The sequence below is a fragment of the Ursus americanus genome, chromosome 3, assembly GCF_024610735.1.
Source record: "Ursus americanus isolate L20-20 chromosome 3, mUrsAme1.1.p, whole genome shotgun sequence".
Classification (NCBI taxonomy): Eukaryota; Metazoa; Chordata; class Mammalia; order Carnivora; family Ursidae; genus Ursus; species Ursus americanus.
This window is the reverse complement of record NC_142129.1, coordinates 45,629,537-45,645,593: the sequence shown is the minus strand read 5'-3', so window position 1 is coordinate 45,645,593 and position 16,057 is coordinate 45,629,537. Positions and strand designations below refer to the sequence as shown.

At 40.5% G+C, this 16,057-nt stretch overlaps 1 protein-coding gene across 1 annotated transcript in view; it reads left to right on the top strand.

Moving 5' to 3' along the window:
- The window catches only part of CHN2 (chimerin 2), a 283,809-nt gene that overhangs the window by 166,248 nt on the left and 101,504 nt on the right, over positions 1-16,057 (top strand). The window contains exons 4-5 of the mRNA XM_045792953.2: positions 12,817-12,848; positions 15,488-15,601. Coding sequence (XP_045648909.1) covers positions 12,817-12,848; positions 15,488-15,601 — 146 coding nt within the window. The remainder of the gene's footprint in view (positions 1-12,816; positions 12,849-15,487; positions 15,602-16,057) is intronic.

Here is a 16,057-nt window from a genome sequence, read left to right as displayed (position 1 = left end):
AAACTGAGGAGAAGAAAGAGAATGATGGGCATTCTTTGCCTTTTCCAAAGCACATACAGGACCACTTAACCCAAACACTATTAAGTTCTGAGGGAAGGAATTTACTAACAAAAATGAGGAATTATATGAATATACTCACCCAATCTTTTTTCCCCCTAGAAATATAATGGCAGCATTAAGTTTTCCTTGATTTGATTCAATTCTGTTGGGTACTTCAAGCTTTTTGAACCTAAGAGGTATTTGGAGAATTTAAAAAGAGTTCCAAGGAGAATAACGAAGATGAATTAAGGATTGAAAATAAGATCTATTTAAAAAAATTAAAAGAACAAGAATTACTTAGTGGGAGGAGGAACAAGCAATTAGGTGACAAGGAGATGGCTTTTGAAAGTGGAAACCTTATCCTATGGAGAGTAGTCTCAGATTTTCATCTGCACCAAAGACCAAAGGAAGAAGGAAAATGTATTTTGAAGCAAGAAGAATATGAGATTAGATGTTAACCTAAAATTTCTATGCATGATTAAGTCCTGAATTTTGATTCTTCTTTATGGGATTTTTAAAAATACGGTGTTGGTCTGTAGGAAGTATCAGGAAGATGGACAGATGGACCCATCATGTTTGATTTTCCTGCCCTGGTGGGAGGCCAGCCAGCCAGTCTGGCCAGTATGGCTGACCTCCATCGGATTTGGCTTGATGGGAGGAAAGCGCCATTTTATGTGGAGCTGTGGCCTCAGGATGCCCGAGGATGAATACGAAGCCCTAGCCAACAGTGCCAGGGCAGAGTCAGAGCAGTATACCTAACTGGGTTGTCCACACAAGGAAGTCTCAAGGTGGGTGGTGGGAGCAACACAGGAAGCCAAAAAATGAGTGACAAGGAAGATGTGACAAGGAAGATGTAGCAAGGAAGACTGGGTCAAATGAACTGCTGGTAAGATGCACTGGGCCAGCTAGAGAGAGGAGTGCCACCCATGGGTAGGCTTTTGGGTGTTCTTGGAAGCCTACAGTGAGAGTAGGATCAAAATTCACATAGACTTGATCAAAATCCATGTAGACTGGGTCAAAATCAATATAGAAGTCTTAGGAAGATATCCCAAGGTTCCAGGAAGGTATTCATTCTCTCCATGTTTTGGAACTGCTGCCCAAATTTGTGCTTCCCAGTACTGTTATGTGTGTCAGAATCCCCTGTAGAGCTTGGTAAACATTACAGCCACCCTGGCTCCAGCCTTGGAGATAGGGATTTAATGGGAATATCACTTAGGATTCTGTTGTGGGCAACAGAAATCAATTCTGGCTAAATTTAGAGAAAAAAAAAAATGGGGGATGGAGGTTAGTTGGAAGGATATTAATAAATTACCTTAATGGAAAGAAAAGCTGAACAAAGGGCTTTGGGAAGGATATGTGAAGCAGGACATCTCCAGGGATCCAGGAAGCAGGACTGATGCAGTTCCAGGCAATAGAGTATGATGGCTAGTGGTCCAAGCTCCAGGATAATATAGTCTTCTTTTCTGCTCTGCTTCTCTCTATCTCAGTTCATCCTTTGGAAATGGGCATAATAGATCTTACCTACTGGATAGTCATGAGGATTGAATGGGTCAATATATGTAAAGAAAGTGCTTACAATAGTGCCTTGGCACAATAAAAGTTCTAAATAACTATTAGCAATTATTACTGTTGTTTTATTGTTGCCATGCATGCGAATCAACTCCAACAGAGCTGTCTTTCAGACAGGTACTTCCATTGAAGCAGAGTTCCGTGCAAGATACCTTGTTTGGTACCAGGACAACAGAAAAAGATGGGAGCCTTTCCCTCAATGAGCTCACTTCTAGAGGTCATAAAGACCAACAATCCCAGTTCCACTAAGGTTATGGCCCTAACTCAGGCCTTAAGTTCAGAGAGAAGGTAAAAAATAATACCTAAGCTGGTTTGAGGCAGCCAGGAAAGATTTTCCCAAGATGGCAGCATTTTACCTCTTATTTATTTATTTTTTTACATTTATTTATTTATTCATTCATTCATTCATTCATTCATTTTTATTGAAGTATAGTTAACATTCTATGTTACATTAGTTTCAGGTGTACAGCATAGTGATTCAACAAATTTATACATTATGCTATGCTCACCACAAGTGTGGCTACCATGTCTTGCCATACAACACTATTATAATACTATTGACTGTATTCCCGGTGCTGTACCTTTTATCCCCATGAGTTATTCATTTCATAACCAGAAGCCTGTATCTCCCACTCCCCTTCAACTATTTTGTCCATCCTCCTCATCTCTGGCAACCATCAGCTTGCTCTCTGTATTTATGGATCAGTTTCTGCTCTTTGTTTGTTTATTCATATGTTTTGTTTTTTAGATTCCACGTGTAAGTGAAATCATACAGTATTTGTCTTTCTTTATCTGATTTATTTCACCTAGCAAAATACCCTCTATGTTTATTCCTATTGTCACAAATGGCAAGATCCCATTCTTTTTTTTAATGACTGAGTAATATTCTATTGTGTATGTATAATATATATATATATATATATATATATATATATATATATATATATACCACAGGAAATAACAAGCATTGGCAAGGATGTGAAGAAAAAGGAACCCTCGTCCACTATTGGTGGGAATGCAAGCTGGTGCAGGCAGCCACTGTGAAAAACAGAATGGAGGTTCCTCAAAAAATTAAAATTAGAATTACCATACAATCCAGGAATTCCACTACTGGACATTTGCCCCAAAAGTGCAAAAACACTGATTTGAAAAGATACATGTATCCCTATGTTTATTACAGCATTATTTACAATAGCCAAGACGGAAGCAGCCCAAGTGCCCACCAATAGATGAATGGATAAAGAAGAAGCGGTATATATATGCAATGGAATATTACTCAACCATAAAAAAAGAAAGAAATCTTGCCATTTGTAACCATGTGGTTGAATCAAGAGGGTGTAACGCTAAGTGAAATGTCAGTCAGAGAGACAAATACCATATGATTTCACTCATGTGGAATTTAAGAAACGAAACAAATAAACAAAAAACCACTCTTAAATATAGAGAACTGGTGGCTGCCAGAGGGGAGGTGAGTGGAGGAATGGGTGAAATAGATGAAGGAGATCAAGAGTAACTTATTGTGGTGAGCACTGAGTAATGTACAGAATTGTTGAATCATTATATTGTGCACCTGAAACTAATATAACACTGCATGTTAATTATACTTGAAACATAAATAAGTAAAAAGACAATTTCCCTCTTATTTTTCAGATCAGTGAGATTTGCCAGGTTAAGGCATAGATGGGTTGGAGAGCAAATATTAGAATTCCAGGCATAGGAAATACCCTGTCCAAAGAATGATCGGAATGTATGACTAAACAGGATGTGTTTCAGAAACTACAAGGATCTCTATGGCAGGAACATAAAGAATTGGGGAATAAGGATGTGGAGGGCAAGAGTGTGTGTACTGCTAGGGACGTATTCGGGATACACAAGCAAGACCATGCTAGGAAAAGCCTGTCTGCCATTCATTTATCCACTCAACAAATACTTATTGAGCACCTACCAGGTGCCAGCTCTGTTCTAGACTCTGGGGATAATAGCAATAAGCAAAACATAAAAGTTTCTATCCTTGCGTCGTTTCCATTTGAAAGAGAAAGATTGGCAATAAACACACAAGTAAAATATGCAGTATGTCAGATGATGACAAGTGTCACAGGAAAAAATAAGGCAGAAAAGGGAGAGGGGGTATGCCGAGGTGAAGAGGTACCACTTTTAAGTAGGGTGGTCTGGGACAGACTCACTGAGTTGTGTAGGTTTGACTACTTGGCAATGGGGAACCAGTGAAGAATTCTGAGCAGAGAACTTGATGAGATTGGCATTTTCTGACTTTAGTATGAAAGACAGATTGGAGGGTGATGAAAGTATAGACAGGAAAACCCATAAAAAGACTATTTCAGTGGTTTGGGTGACTAGATAGCACAGTGGACATGGAAAGAAAGAGACCATTTCAAGAGTAAGGAATGACATACAATGGGCAGGATTTAGTGGCCGAGTACAGGTGGGATCGGGAAGGAGGAAGGAATCTGGGATGCCGGTTTGTGGCTTGGGCGCTAGGTGGATGATGCTCTGGTGGGACTATTCGGAGGGATGAAGAGGAAAGGAGATTGGCCATCACACGTGATAGAAGAGCTGCTGGTAAATGTCAGCTCACGCAGGTCTCCAGAATGGGCACTTTTAGGAGCCTAACAATTTGGGGGCAGCCCACCTATTTATTATAGCAAAATCAGTGTTTTTCCTGAGTGCGTCACCTCTGTTGTCCCGTGGACAGTTTCCCTTCTTTCTGGTATCAAAAAAGACTACGGACTTTGGCATCCATCAGATGTTGGTTTGGATCTCCTCTCCACGCCACTGCGTGATCTTCAAATAATCCAATCATATGGGCTTGTCTCAGGTGCCGTGTGACTTGCTTTTTGGGAGAACCGTGGCACACATACTGAAGAGGCCTGTTAAGCGTTGATCCTCCTCCGCTCCTCCCAAGCCCGACCCTCCAGGGTTCTAAGTCAGTGTCCGTAGGTCTGAACCTGGAGAAAAACAGAGGCAGGAACAAAGGGCTGATGTGCGAGGTGGGGTATTTGCATGTGTGTGTCTGGGAGTAGTTGCCCCGCTATTATTTTTCAAATCCAAACACAGCTCATTTGGGTAATTCACCTTCCTCTTTTATGATGAATATCTTGTATGGTTGCTTATATAATGAAACCTCAAGACATCACTGAGGTATTGGACAGCCAGCCATTCAGCTCCCCGGGTGGAGCGGTTCCTCTGTGACTTGGGGAGCCATGTGTGGTGGAAGTTTTGTTTCCAAGCCAGTGATCAGGGCAGAGTTTCAAAGGAACATGCCGTGAGGCATGAAATCCCATAGCAGTAAGGGATTTAAACATTAGTTCCCATGTATGCATAGCATGGATGGTTACTCCCAAGTAATACATTTTTTCTTAATGTTTTTTATATTTCAGGTTGTTTACAGTTTTTTCAAGGGGGAGCTGGAAGGAGGGTTTCCTTCTTTATCTTCAGTTTGGTATTTACCTAGGCTATTTCCCTGAGTAGTTGGAAGTGTCAGTCTTTTCTTAAAAGCTACTTTTGTAAATTATTAGTGTTCTCATAAATAAATATTTCCTCTTATCTTCCTTTTACTCCACTTGGTGTATTTAAAGTATTTACTGCTTGTTTATATTTTGGTCCAACAAATTATTTTGAATAACCTTTCTTGGGAATGCTCAAGAGTCCAAAGTTCTTTTTGTCTCAAACAGGGTCTCTCAGGCTCGGCACCATCGATATTTTGGCTGGAGTAATTCCTTGTTGTAGAAGGGGCTGTCCTGTACTTTGCAGGATTTTCCCAACATCCCTGGACTCTACCCACCACATGCTAGTAGCACCCTTCCCTCATGACAATCAAAACTATCTCCAGACATTGCCAAATATCCGCTGGGGAACAAAAACACCACCCACCCTCCCAGTTGAGAACCGCTGGTCTAAAATTCTTTTACTTCTTATTTGTTCTAATATTATCACTGATTTTTACATCACAATTCCTGGAAAAATCTGAAGAAAAAAAAGGAGACAGAAAACAAACCAAGTGAATGGGAACTGCTCTGGTCCTGAGCACCCCTAATCTGATATACTGTGTATGTCTATAAGTTCGCAGAATATTTACACCAGGTTATTAAAGTGCCCGACTTGTATCTACTTACAGAACTTTGGAAAACTATTGGTAACCTTTTAAGGAGATTTATTACAGAAAGACCGGCCAGTAGATATTTTTATAATACATTGCAATCAAGACAGGAAGGAATTTACCCCATCAGTGCCCCATCAGAACTCTAGAAGCCTTAAAGTAATGCTGTAAGGAAAAAGGCTTTCAATTCTAGATGAAAAGAAACCGGAGTTTTTAAGTTTGCTCGACTTTCATTCTATACCATGCACTTTGACTACAAGAATATAAATCTCAGTACTTGCATTTTCTTTCTGTCCTTTTCAATAGAGAACTTTGATTTTTAATTAGAAGGGAATTATCCATACTTATTTTTTTCTGGATAAAATTACCCAGTATCACCAATATAAATCCCCCCATCAAAGCCTTTTCTCCTGAACTTGATCTGTATCTCAGAAAATTCAGTAGTCTAACTGCCCTGTGTAGGAGGTTGCTAAATTGGGTTTTAAAATTATTTCTATTAAGTAAAAACTTAGCATATACCAGCTGCTGAGGGATTATAAAAGCTTTGTTTTTTCAATAATTGGAAATCTTGTTTACAGAGGACTCACAATATTCTTTAAATGTCTTTGTGTTGAATATAAAAGAACTTGTGTTTATCTAGGCAATGATAATCTGACTATAAAGCAAACTCATTTAAGGATTATGCTTCCTGTCTCTCACTATGCAGCTGTCACCCTACTGTTCTCTCAAGCTTTGCAAAATGCTGAGAATTATTCCTTGAAATCAGAAGAATAAATTGGAAAATAAACCAGGTAGCTGGGAATACATGAAATTTTAAATTACAGGGAAATAGTGGAGAGACCCAAAGTATCACTACAGGTAGGCAAATTTATGACAAATTCTCATTTGTTAACTCGTTGGCAGAATTCAGTTCATTCCAAAGAGATTTTAGAGTGTTCAGTCCTGGCAAAGAAAAGTTAAGGACAATTCAGATAATCTAATATTTAACCGAAGTGGAGAATTGTGAGCCTGCCAACGAAGGCCTCCTCATTGGTTGGTACATACTCGGAAGAAGCTGGGAATTACGGTCATTCAAGGTGGCTGTGCTGGGTCTGAAGCCCCTTACTAGTTCCGCGACCTAAGGCTGGTTACTTAGCGGCTGTCTGCAAATAATAACCCTCACTTACCTCATAGGGTTGTTTGGGGACTTCAATGAGATACACATGTGAAAGCCTAAGGACAGTTGCTGGCACAGGGTAGGCACTGCGTAAATGTTAACCTATTACCGCAATGTTCCCAGCCCTACGGTTCTTTACGTGCATTATCTCATCTGAGCTTTATTAAAATAGTACACTTTTATAACTCCACTTTTATTGGAAATTGAGGAAAATGAGATGCAAAACTGTTTCATAACCTACTCAGGGTCACACAGCCATTGAATCGACACCAGGGCTCTGCCTTCACAATCTTTGCCTCATTCTGCAAACATGCAATGAGCACAGGCATCCTTTGCTCTCCAAACACTCGCTCTCAGAATATCTGCAGCAACAACTCGACAGAACGTTTTAGCCAAAATCATCCTCCCGGCTAAAAACCTGCTGTAACAAGTTCTCACCTGCTATGGTAAGTTCTCAGGAGCAGGGCAGCTTCTCCAACTTTCATGTGCACGTGACTCCCCTTCCAAGTGCAGATGCTGCATTTCTATCCAGCTCCCCGGTGAGGCCCGTGCGGCTGGTCCCAGGAGCACGCTTTGAGGAGCAGGGAGCTAGGAGACGGAAGGGGGCTGCTCGAGTATCTCACTGTTCCCCTGATCGACCTGGTTTTGTGTTGAAGCACATCGCACATGATAGCCATAAGTCTCTCCACTTTTTCCCTGAGGGATTAGCCCTTTGGTATTTGTTTAGGCCACATACCAGGGGGCACTACCCCTGCAGGTCTAACCCAGATAGTATTTCTTTATGGTACCTGTTCGGGATAGGATAATGAGGTTCCCATTCTCTTCAGCAGTGGACTGCACACCAAATACCTGTTAATTACTCCGTTAAGTGTTAAGCAATTATGTAATTGGGCTTTAAATATTTTATGGTAGGCAGAAATCCTTATCAGATTGTTATATAGTTATTTAAAGGCATTTTAGTAATATTTGGGAAATCCATATTTTTGCATAAATTACTTTTTTCTATTTAAGATAATGGGATATAGGCTCTTGCTGTTTGACACTTTGCTGCCTGACACATTTTTAAGAGTGGATTAGATTCAGCGAACTACACTCATTCTGTGCCAGACCAGAGGCAAAATCCTGGGAATGTAATGATGATAAAGACCAAAATTGCTGCTTCGGAAAACTCGTAAAGTAGTTAGAGAAGAAATGGGCAAGTATATATTTAAAATATAAAAAGAGCTGTGAGAGCACAGAAAAGAATGAGCCTAATATAACACTGTTGTGTTAATTATACTTGAATTAAAAATTTAAATATAAATAATTAAAATAAAAGAATGGCCTAACTTTTCTTCCTGTGCAGGGAGGCCTTTTCTGGTTACCAGTGATAGCTAATAATCATTGAATTGCTCTGTGTCCCAACCACTGCTACAAGCACGCTGCATGTATTTATTCATTTAATTATTACAACGACTCAGTGAGGCAGGTGTACTTTTATTATCATGTCCATTTTAAAGATGAGGGAACAGAGGAACGGAGAGATTAGTAACTTGCTTATGGATGCACCGACTGGGCGTCAAAGCCAGACAGTGAGGGTCTAGAGCCTGCCCTTTCAACCATCGTGTGATCTGCCCCTAGTTTACTAAAAGGACGTTCAGGATCTTAAAATAAGAACATGTGAAAAGCAGTGGACATGTTGGAGAGAGCAAATTATGGAGCTGCAAGTAACTCTGGTTGGTTGGAGCGTAGGACGAATGTGGGGTGATGAGACCCTCTGCGGGAAGCCATAACATTTGCATTGGCACACGGTGTGTGGAGGGTATGAACAGGACTAGATGGGACTAAAACCATTTTCAGTAGTCAGAGTACTGGCAATAATTATATTTGAGGTGTGACTATGAAGTCATGAAATAGACTTGAACACGTGTATTATGTGAGTGTGGTCCGTTTCCCATCATCGTCTTGGGTAGCTGTGTTTTATTTCTGCTGAGGTCCCATTGCTCAGTGCATGTTGGGAATGTCTCTTCTAAAATACCTTCAGAACAGGACACAGTACAGATTTCATTATCTTGGATCATGCCTCGTTTTTGTCTCAAATGTATTTCCTGCTTGGATCACTTCCCTTTTTACCGAATTTGGCTCTGAATAACTTCTGCCTGTTTGCTGAAATAACAGCCACTCTCAACTCAAAACAAATATATTGTTCCCATATACTAGTGATTCTGACTTTAGTGTATGCTTAAACATTATCTAGGGCTTTATCAAAGAACACATCGCAGTACGCCCCTCAGTAATTCTGCTTCATTTGGTCTGAAGGAGGGAGGAGGAGTAGATTCCTAATCTGTAATCTTTAAGAAACATCCTGAAGTTTTTGTTTTGAATGACCAGACCACACTTTGAGAAAGGCAGCTGTAAGGATATTCAAGAAAAAGTGTGTTAAGTCTTCAGAAAGTTCCGAAAGAGGAATTCCAAAATGTTATGATCAACGCTGACATCAATGGCAAGTGTTACCCATCTCGGGGGACTAGTCTCCCATAGATGATGCTTTTGTAGAATAAAGTCTTCAATTCTATTTTTTAGAAGAATCTGCATAGTTACACCACATAGACCGAATTCACCTGTGCTTCGGGGAGACCCATTTCATGCATGTGTTTGCTCACTGATAATCTGCTCAGTGTTCTTCCGTAAAGAGAGGTGTTCCTTTCTGAACAAGATGGTAGACCATCTAAGGATCCAGGATTTTAGGGTTCAGCAATATATCTACAAATTATTAGATTTTTTTTGTTTTGTTTGCTTAAAATGGTGGGCTTCCTTCACTTCTTGGAGATCCAATTTCTGTTAGTCATCTCCACGGTGACCAGGTTCGCCAAGGTGGTGGGTTGTCCAGCTCCAGCTGTTGTCCCGAGATAATCAGCGGCAGGAATGCTCCAGAACCAGCCTTCTTTCATGATGGGATTTGTTACATTTTTGTCGCTTGCTGAATCCATGTGACTACCTAAATTAGCCCTCTATTTTTTGATCGAGTTCTTTATTTTAACAAACAATCTTCAATGAGAATGTGAGAAGAGCTTCTGAGCTGCCTTTCTTTTTATTTATCAACTGTCTTCTGTTTTGTTCACCGAAGAGAATCTTGTACAATTGGAAACAAATTCAGTGCTGTGTCTTCTTTAATCAATCTACATTTCACAGGTCGGTCCTGATTTTGCCAGTGGCTGACACAGAGCCGCACCCGGGGACTGAGTCAGGCTTCCTCCCGGCATTACTGGGTCACAGTGTGGAGGCTACTCGTCGGTCTCGGCAGGTCCTTTGTTCCACACTCAGCTGACTGAGTTTTGTCTGGATATGAGGATCCAGTATTATCCACCTTGAAAACATGTGGATGTTTTATGATTTTTCTAGGGCCATTTAACTTAACTTAAGCTCTTGACTGGTTGAAAGCTTGGTCAAGTGTGGAGAGAGAGACTATGTTTAGACCCCTGTGAGCAAAAAGTTTAGGAAAAGAATAGGTTTTTGTTTGTTTGTTGTTGTTTTAAACCCAGCCACTCTCTCTCTCATTTTAACAAAGACAGCTATATTATCTTCAAGAAAGGCAGAGACAACAAAGGGACCCAAGACTGAATCAGATTGCTATCAAAACAGCCCCAAGCAGGGGGGAGCAGTGACCTGATGAATGACTACATCCTCTCTCTTCACTGCCTCTGACTTCCACTTTTGCTCTCTTCCTAGAAAGGGTTTCCAGATTTAGGAAAAAAGAAATAAAAACCGATGCCTAGTTCAATTTGAATTTCAGATAAACAAAGAGTAGTATTTTAGTATACATCCATTAATATTTGGGACCTATTCCACGGCTCTATTTCATGTGTGGTCTGTCCCACACAATTCGGTGCCTTCGTATGTTCTCGTGGTTTTCATATGCAGATTTGTCCCTAGATCAAACTGTCCTCTAGACAGGATCTTACTTGGTATCCCCCAAGGCACCATAATATTGACTTTTCTATTTGGGGGCCTATGTTAGATTTCTCAAGTTGGTTTCCTCCTGCTGCAAATGCAGAACACCCCTGAGCTCCTCAGACCTTTCCTCTCCACACCTGTGAGGCTCTTGTTTCATGAGCGATGACAGGGCTGAACACAGAGCCCCGAGCGTAGTAAGCATGCCCTATATTTTTATGATTGATTAATGAACTGAAAGCAATCTGTTGTCTCTTGGGAGTCAAATTCAACATTCATGAGCTACTTACTTGCATGCCAAGAGTTAGTGGTAGGCTCTATCTTCCATGCTGTTCATCTGGGAAGTTGGATGAATTATTCTTCCCTTTGGGGTAGATTAGAGGAGCGAAGAGGGGAATGGTGCTAGGAGCTACACCCAGATTTGCAAACGGGTATTATGGCTCAGCCAAAAAGATGGAGATGAAGTTGTCCTTATATATATAGGGAATCATTTCCAAGGAATGGAATATTGATTCTCAAAGACTGGAGAGCTATCTTACCCATTGTATATTATTTACTTCCACTGACTTTTCTAGTTTAAATTTCTTCTATGGCATGTTGGTGTTGCAGACACCTATCTACAGTATCATAAAAGAAAGAACTTTGAAAGCTAATAGAATGATGTAAATGGCAAAATATTCAACTCATATTAAAAAGCTTACCAGCATGTAGAGTAATGGTATACATCAGGTAACGAGGTGTCTTTTATACACTTTGTGCTTCTATTAATGATATTATTTAGATCTTCCTTTGTAAATGACACTGAGCAGACTTCAGACCTTGAAGATTAAGAGTTATGAATGCCCCCTCTTGGTTCAGTGCTTTCCAAGTGTAAAATGCACAGAAGAGTGAACATATATTCAGACGTGTCTAGATGATGAGTTTTATGCCAGTGAGGCTTGTCCAAGGCAGGCTTGTGAATATGGTCCTTGACTCCCCCTTTCTGAGCCTTTTCCTCTGCTCCATGGCTCCTGACTGCCCTCTCAGATCTCCTGCATCCTTTAGAAGGTGGAAGGAGGCCAGGAAACTGCCCAGTACCTTGAAATCCCACCACTGTGCCTGTGAGCCCTGCTGAGAAAACTGCCCATTTGATTGTGGACAGAAATGACTACAAATGAAATGGCTGCCAGACTTCCATTCTACCCTAGTAAATAACCATAAACTTGCTGTCATAACCCTCAATGAGAATCCATAACTTAATGGGGCTATACTATATTTTCCATGTCCCTGCAGTTAGGTTAGCAGAACAAAAGCTGACCATGAGAACAAAAGCTGACCATGAGAATCCATGTTAATTTCTTACCAATTCTAACACCATGAACACAAGGAAACAAAGTTCTTACAAAAGTAGATTATCATATATATAAAAATCCAATGTGATAATCCCCAAGCTCAAAATGTGATTGAAAAATATTTTCTGGGGTGCTTATGATTTTTAGTCAAGCATAAATCTTGTCCTCTGTATCTTGTACTTCTGGTGTCAAGTGAATTTCAGACCCTTAGCCATTTGTTTAAAAATAAGAGTATCGATTTTATCTGGAAAGAGACCAAATGAAACTTTAAATCCAGGTGCACTTCTTATTTTTATTATAAATACATAATGAAACAGTTGGACGGTGATTGAAATGAATGCTTAAGTTTTATGCATTTTATTTTTCAGGATGATGTCTTATAATACCTTTAATTTCTTAGTCTCTTCCTTTGTTTCCTTTGAAAGTTCTTTTATTGAGTGATTGGGTTTAGGTGGAGAATGAGCCTAATGATTAAAGAAATGTGATGCTTCTACATCATCCCATCCAAGACAGAGGAATGCACTGGCTGACTCTGTGGTTTCATAGATCTCTGATTTGGGGAATAAAAACTGTAATAAAATTACCACCAGGATTAGCTATGTTCATTTGAATAGCATTTTTATGTGTCTGCTTTGAATTCAAATGCATTATTAATATTTTTCTTTTTTTTAATATAGGTGGAGAACAGACCAAAATATTATGGAAGAGAGTATGTATCATGCTATTCTTTGTTTTAATAATGTAATAAGTGTCATTTCATATGTCATTTAAATATTAAATATTAAAAATCTTCTAATATATAGTCTTCATCAAATGTCCATTGTGCAAGTGTTTAATAATAAGGATAAATGCAATCAGACCCCTTTGTACTGAATTTTCTTTATAAGACTCAGGTGCTTGGCTTCCATGAATGTGGGAGGGACGTATTTCCTGCTGTAGTTTTCTCCAATAAAGCGGCCACTGAGCGCCTGGCAAGTATTTGAAACGCAAGGCAGGCTTTTCCGTGACTGAGGCTCTGTTAGTATTTTATTTCACTTTCTACCTTGATACTATATAAACAGTTGGAGTGTCAAAGATTGTAAACGGCATGGCTGAATTCCTTACTTTCCAGTACCTCAGTAAATGCAATACAGAGAAGTCACCCCATTTCCCTGTGGTCTCATAAAACCAAAATGCTGATTTCTCTTGACTTGGCTAGATTAGCCCAGTTGCCTCAATACCATAATGAGGATTTCCTCCTATTTTCCTCGGAATTTCAACTCTTGTTTTGTCCTGCTTTCTCAGAAGCCTACTGTAAAGCAAATATGCATCCCGTAGAAAGCGTCTTCAGTCTCAGGCTGTGGTGTGTTGTGATGTGTGGTGTCGCTTACAAAGCAACAACCCGCGCTGGGGTCAGGTGCATGACTCCCTTTCTTCCCACGTCCAACCTGGAAGCCTTATGAGCCCCAGTCTCTTTCAAGTCCCAAGTCCCACCCTCTCCTGGCCAATCCAAACCTTCTTCCTCTATTCCCTCAGACCTCATCTTTGTGGTGAATGACCTCTCATGTGCCCCCAGCCCAGCAGTGACTTCATAATGGCCACGACTGCATTTCTGAACCTTCCTTCTGGCCTTGGGAATTCGTCCAGGACCCCTGGAGTAGCTGCTGAGGAGCGCTGGCCTCTGCTCTCAGCCATCCCCACGTCCCTACCATCTAACCTACGTAGTTGTGGGCTGCTCTTTTTCCATCAGTATACTGATTTGGATTTTTGCTCACGGAGAGCACAATTAATAAAGAGTAACAGAAAGGAGAGCCTACCAAATGGGACACTTTTGCACGCGAATTCCAACAGGAACTCTATTATGCATTTTCTTTGTTGAGTCAAAGTTTTGTTGAATGTTTTAGTTATCATTTTCCAACCCCCAATCCGCACAAACTACGTAGTGAGAGGACAGCAAAGAAGCATTTTCTTAACCACAGAAAAGGAACCGTTTTACATTAGAGGGAAATTAGCTTAAAAACTTCAGATTCTATGTTTCCCTTTAAAAAAAAAAGGCTTTTTGTTCCATTTGAAAAGTAATCAATGCTCTCTTCAGGAAACATTGATGCATTTTTTTCCTACGAGGAATCACAAGAAACTGTTGACAATGGATACCTTTAGGGGAAGAGAGTCTTTACTCTGTAATGTTTACATTTTTACCTCTTATGTGCCTTTTAGCTCTTGAAATGCGTCAGTATTACTTTTATTCTTAAAACATGAATAAATTAAAACCCACTAATTTGGGAAAATTAGAAAATATAGAGGTATAAAAAGTGGAGAACATCCTCAGCTGGGCATGAAAAAACTCATTGCTAACTTTTCCCCTTTATATTTCATCCCTTCTGGTGTTTTTCTATGCATGCTTGCTTTCTACAAAGAGGGGATCATAAGAAAAATTTCTTCTCTAGTTTATTCCCCCAAAGATCTTCAAATTTGGGTAATCTGGGGAAGAAGGTGTTGTTCCCTGTCCCAGGACCCTGGGGTCCCTCAGCACTGGCCTCACCCCCCAACCTAGCTCCCCCACCTTCCTATGAAACACCATCGATCAAATCTCTGGTAAGAGGTGGGGCGTGGGGAGGAGCTGTCGTTGCTTCAAGACAAGAGGAGGTTCCCCAGGAGTCACTGTCCACTCTGTAGGCCTCAGACGTGTGCCTCCAGAACAAAGCAATCATTGGCCAAGCCTGCGTTCTTCCTAGATAGCTAGCTGTGTTTTCTACATGCATGTGTATTATTTTAAAATTGCAGAAAAAAAAAGAATAAACAAAAAAGAACAATAGGTACGTTTTTTTTCAAACATATCCTTAAGGGATTGCTCTAAACATTATAAGGAATGGAAGAATGTTGATTATAGCTGGCTATTGTTTCCAGAGAACAACCTCTAAAATTAACAACACCCTGCCCCTGAAGTAAGCAAGTTGCTAATCAATAGTGTTCATTAGCAATCCGAGCAATACATAGTTTCCGTGTTTGAGCTGAGAGCTAAATTGGTAATTGCTCTCTTGTTATTCCCCATGGTTAAAGAAGGAGCCATAACCTGGCCTTTTGTTTTGACTTCAGCTTTCAGCTTGAGAGCAAAGACAAGAGCAGAAAGACAGCTGGACCGGGTGTTCTTCCTGCTGTTTTCCCTACCTGAATACTTCTTAGATGTTTGGGGTTTGCTGAGAAGTGGTTCCAGCCGCATCTTTAAGACATATGGTAGTTACTCCCCTCTTCATCCAAGTCGGGGACAGTCGGTTCGGGGTGGCCCCGTCATCTTTTGTAGCCTATCTCTCCAGGGTGCATACTTTGTATGTGGTCTGCTGAGAACAAACACGGTCCGTCTCTCCTCAGGTTTCACGGGATCATCTCCCGGGAGCAGGCAGATGAGCTTCTCGGAGGCGTGGAGGGCGCCTACATTCTTAGAGAAAGCCAGCGCCAGCCAGGATGCTACACGTTAGCTCTAAGGTGAACTTGATTTCATCTGTTATTGCTACTGCTGTACAAGTGGCCTTACTTAACATTCTTCCCATTTTTTTTATTGCCGTAAAATATATGTAACATACAATTTACCATCTTAACCATTTTTAAGTGTGCAGTTTACTGGCACTAAGTACATTCTCAGTGCTGTGCAACCATCTCCACTATGGGTTGGCAGGACTTTTTTGTCATCCCAACCAGAAACTCTACCCATTTCCCCCTACTTATTTCTTATTTTCACTTTGTTTACAGAGTACCAGTAGCATATCAGAGGCTTATACACTTCCTAGTGTTATCAGTAGGATGGACACTGAGGCTCTGTTTATGCACGTACAGTAAACTGGAGAATTATCTGGAAAGTTAGTGCTCCAGTAGCCACTTCTGCCTAAAGCTGAGCCAGCTGAGGGAGCAACGCCTCTGCCTCAGTTAGTTCCCGGGAGCCCT